Raw genomic sequence first — 4,641 nt, 5'->3', positions numbered from 1 at the left:
CGTGGCGTGTGCAGCCATGTCCTGTGCGTGTGGGGGGGGGGCACGGTACAGATTCTCTGTGTGCGTGTGTATGTGTGTGTGTGTGCATGTGTGGGTGGGGGGGTGCATGTTCTGTGTGTGCATGTGTGACAGCTTCTGTGGGCAGGGGGTGTGCAGTGTGTGTGTGTGTGTGTGTGTGTGTGTGTGTGTGGCATGCATGTGCTGTGTGTGCTAGGATCTGGAGCCTGTGGGTGGAGGGTGTGCGGTGCATATTGTATGTGTGCGCATCGGATGTGTGTGCTGTGCGTGTGTGTGTGTGTGTGTGTGTGTACATGGACTCTGTAGGTGGGACATGTGCCGGGTATGGTGCGTGTGTGTGAGTACATGGAGCCTGTGTGTGTGTGTGTGTGTGTGTGTGTGTGTGTGTGTGTGTGTGTGAATTCACAGTCTGTGGGTGGGGGGTGTAAAGTGCATTGTGTGTATGTGTAGTACATGTGTGCTGTGTGCATGAGCGGACTGTGGGTGGGGAGTATGTTCTGTGTGTGTGTGTAGCATACGTGTGCTGTGCATGTGTGAAGACATGAATCGGTGCATGGGGGTGTTTGCAGTGCATATTCTCTGTGTGTGTGTGTAGCATACGTGTGCTGTGCATGTGTGAAGACATGAATCGGTGCATGGGGGTGTTTGCAGTGCATATTCTGTGTGTGTGTGTGTAGCATACGTGTGGAGTGTGTGTGAGTACGCAGAGTCTCAGGGAAGAGGGGCGCAGTGTGAGTTCTGTGTGCACATATGTATGCCTTTGCATGTGCATATAGCGTGCGTGTGCTGTGTGCTTGTGTGAGGACCTGGAGCTTTGATTAGAGGGGTGCAGCGCCTGTGCCCTGCATGTGTGCATGAGTGTGTGCATATGCCTCTGCATGTGCATAGAGTGTACGTGTGCTGAGCATGTGTGCGTGTGTGGACTCTGGGGGGGTGCAGTTCACGTTCTGTCTGTGTGCGTGTATGCCTTTGCACGTGTGTGTAGCAAGTGTGTGCTGTGTGCGCACATGTGCTGTGTGCGCACTCTACAGGCATGCGAGGGGTGCGTGCTCTGTGTGCAAGTAGTGTGTGTGCGTGCCCTCTGCACGCAACGTGAGTGCACACATTGTGTGCACATGCGTGTCTGTGCACATGTGCCTGCACTCTGTATGCATGCGCATCATACGTGCATCTGCACATACTCCGTGTGTGTGTGTGTGCGGTGCACGCAACGCGCACTGCACCCCGCCGAGTCTACACACAGGCGCAGCACACGCACGCTGTACATGCACGTCCTGGCCCCCGCCCCAGTCACACATCCCCGGCTCCCAGCCAGGCTGGGCTGAGGCCCCGGGTCCGGCAGCGCCGGCGGGCAGGCTGCCACCGGCACCATCTGCCGGGCTTGGCACCGCGGGGCAGCCCGGGGTGGGGGGGCATCTCTGGGTCCCCTGGGGCAGGACCCCCGGGCTGTCTGCGGAGCACGGGGTCTGCTCATCCCTCTCCACCCCTTTCTCCTTCTCTCCCCAGATCCCACGATGGCGCCGGGCCGGCGGGCGCTGCCCCAGTCCCTCGGCCGGGCCTTGCTGGCCTCCGCCCTGTGGGCCGAGAACGTCTCCGGAGCGGTGGCAGCCGCGACGCCGGCGCCGGTGCTGGAGAACAACGGCACCTGCCAGGGCTCGAACCGGTGCCTGCCGGGGGTGCTGCTTCCCGTGTGGGAGCCCGACAACCCGTCGTTCGGGGACAAGGCGGCCCGGGCCATCGTGTACTTCGTGGCCATGATGTACATGTTCCTGGGCGTCTCCATCATTGCCGACCGCTTCATGGCCTCCATCGAGGTCATCACGTCCAAGGAGAAGGAGATCACGGTCACCAAGGCCAACGGGGAGACCAGCGTGGGCACCGTGCGCATCTGGAACGAGACCGTGTCCAACCTCACCCTCATGGCGCTGGGCTCCTCGGCCCCCGAGATCCTGCTGTCGGTCATCGAGGTCTGCGGTCACAACTTCCAGGCGGGCGAGCTGGGCCCCGGCACCATCGTGGGCAGCGCGGCCTTCAACATGTTCGTGGTCATCGCCGTGTGCGTCTACGTCATCCCCAACGGCGAGAGCCGGCGCATCAAGCACCTGCGGGTCTTCTTCGTCACGGCCTCTTGGAGCATCTTCGCCTACATCTGGCTCTACCTGATCCTGGCGGTCATCTCGCCGGGCATCGTGCAGGTAGGACGTTAGCCTGTGACAGGTCCCGTGTTAGCCCGTGACAAGCCAGGACCGGCTCGAGGTTAGCCCGCGGTAGGCCCGACGTTAGCCCATGATGGGTCACGACAGGCTTGACGTTAGCCCGTGATGGGTCTGACATTAGCCTGTGATTAGCCTGACGTTAGCCTGTGACGGGCCCGATGTTAGCCCATGACAGCCCATAACAGGCCCAATGTTAGCTCGTGATGGGCCCTACATTAACCCATGACATACCACGATGGGGTCGACGTTAGCCCACAATGGGCTTGACGTTAGCCCACGATGGGCTGCAGCAGGCCTGTGATGGGCCCAACATCAGCCCACAAGAAGCCACGACGGAGGCCACGCCAGACCCAGACCCAGGTCCCTTGCTCGCGTCCGCTCTTGCTCGACAAAGCAGAGCGGCCGAATCCAGGCGCGGAGCAGCGGGGAGGCGATTGCGAGGCGGGGAGGAACGGGGGAAAACCCTGCTCCCGTCCAGCGCTGCTTTCTGGCGCCCCGGGGGCTGGGCAGGACGGACCCGGGGTCTGACCCCATCCGTGGCCTTTCTTCCGTCCCTAGGTGTGGGAAGCCCTGCTCACCCTGGTCTTCTTCCCCGTGTGCGTGGTCTTTGCCTGGATCGCCGACAAGCGCCTCTTCTTCTACAAGTACGTGTACAAGCGCTACCGGGCCGACCCGCGCAGCGGCATCATCATCGGCACCGAGGGCGACTTCCCCAAGGACATCGAGATGGACGGCGGCTTCCTCGCCCACGACCGCGTGCCCGACGGGGCCGCCCCAGCCTCCCCGGCCCTCACGGCCACCGGCCCCAGCCAGGAGGAGAAAGACCTGGACGAGAGCCGCAAGGAGGTCATTCAGATCCTCAAGGACCTCAAGCAGAAGCACCCGGAGAAGGAGCTGGAGCAGCTGGTGGAGATGGCCAACTACTACGCCCTGCTGCATCAGCAGAAGAGCCGCGCTTTCTACCGCATCCAAGCCACCCGCATGATGACGGGAGCCGGCAACATCCTCAAGAAGCACGCGGCCGAGTGCTCCCGCAAGACGCCCGTGGCCTCCGAGGGGCCGGCGGAGGCCGAAGAGGACACGGCCAGCAAGATCTTCTTCGAGCCGTGCCTCTACCACTGCCTGGAGAACTGCGGCTCCGTGCGGCTGACGGTGGCCTGTCAGCACGGCGGGGAGGGCGCCCACACCTTCTACGTGGACTACCGGACGGAGGACGGGTCGGCCAAGGTATAAAGGGTCAGTTTTCGGGATGGGACCGTGCCAGGGGGTGGGCGGCGAAGCGGCCGCGAAGGGCTGAAGACCGAGGAGGACGGGGCGGGAGCCCAGGTGGGTCCCCCGTGAGCAATGGTATGACGTGGCAGGAAAAACTCAATGCAGATGAAGGCGAAAGTCAGGTCGTAGACGTAGAGAGCAACCCCCCCCGGCAGATGAAACTCAACGTAGACGAGGGCCGAGGTCTTCCAAAGGGACGGGGGAGAATTGGAGAAGGTCCCAGCCCCAGGAGAGACCCAAAAAACCCGGGGGGGCTTTTCTGTTTGGAAAGGAGCGGGCTGAAGTGGGGGGACAGGACGGGCGTCGATAGCATCACGAAGGGGGTAGACCGAGGAGCTCATCGACTCACGGGCCAACTCTTGGCCTACAAGACCCAGGGCGCTAGGACCAGGCGGATGGGAGAAGGGGCACTCGTGCAACACTCGTGCACGGCCCGGGGAGGCCGAGCAGAGCAGCAAGGGGCCGGGCCGGGCTGTCCGTGGAGGGTCCGTCCAGCCACGGTTACGGCGCAGGCGGCTTGCAGGCGCGGGGTCGCCGTCCCAGGGGGGTTTGAAGACCCAAGTCCTGGCTGGGGCTGGGGCTCGGACTACACGGTCCCTTCCCACCCTGGTTTTCTGCGAGTCTAACCCGAGCGCTGCCTCCCCTGGGCCGGGCTCTCCGTGAGCGATCCCCGCGCGGGAGAGAGACCCGGGCGTCACGGGATCGTAGGGAAGTGGGGCTGGAAGGGACCTCCCGCGGCCCCCCTCCAACCCGCGCTCGAAGCTCTCCCTGGCCTGATGCTCGGCCGCCCTCAGAGTCGGGACGTGCCTCCTGCTCGCCAGCCTCAGTTTGCCCATCTGCAGCGCCCAGCCTGTGCCCGGCAGACGGGACCCGCGATGCCTGGGAGGGGGAGAGTCACGGGATCGTAGGGAAGTGGGGCTGGAAGGGACCTCCCGCGGCCCCCCTCCAACCCGCGCTCGAAGCTCTCCCTGGCCTGATGCTCGGCCGCCCTCAGAGTCGGGACGTGCCTCCTGCTCGCCAGCCTCAGTTTGCCCATCTGCAGCGCCCAGCCTGTGCCCGGCAGACGGGACCCGCGATGCCTGGGAGGGGGAGACCTTTCCCACCCTTTGCTCTTGGCCATCGGGGACCGGCGGCG

General features: G+C 63.7%; 1 protein-coding gene across 1 annotated transcript in view; it reads left to right on the top strand.

The window, feature by feature from the left end:
* The first annotated feature begins 1,658 nt into the window (after window positions 1-1,658).
* Window positions 1,659-4,641, top strand: part of LOC102380840 (sodium/calcium exchanger 2) — a 12,488-nt gene continuing 9,505 nt past the window's right edge. Inside the window, exons 1-2 of the mRNA XM_014523552.1 lie at window positions 1,659-2,213; window positions 2,793-3,461. Of these exons, the coding sequence (XP_014379038.1) occupies window positions 1,773-2,213; window positions 2,793-3,461 (1,110 nt within the window). The 5' untranslated portion in view covers window positions 1,659-1,772. The remainder of the gene's footprint in view (window positions 2,214-2,792; window positions 3,462-4,641) is intronic.

This window comes from Alligator sinensis, unplaced genomic scaffold (genome assembly GCF_000455745.1).
Source record: "Alligator sinensis unplaced genomic scaffold, ASM45574v1 scaffold1667_1, whole genome shotgun sequence".
NCBI classification, from domain to species: Eukaryota; Metazoa; Chordata; order Crocodylia; family Alligatoridae; genus Alligator; species Alligator sinensis.
Note: the sequence above shows the minus strand (reverse complement) of the source record. Positions and strands in the feature narration are given on the sequence as shown.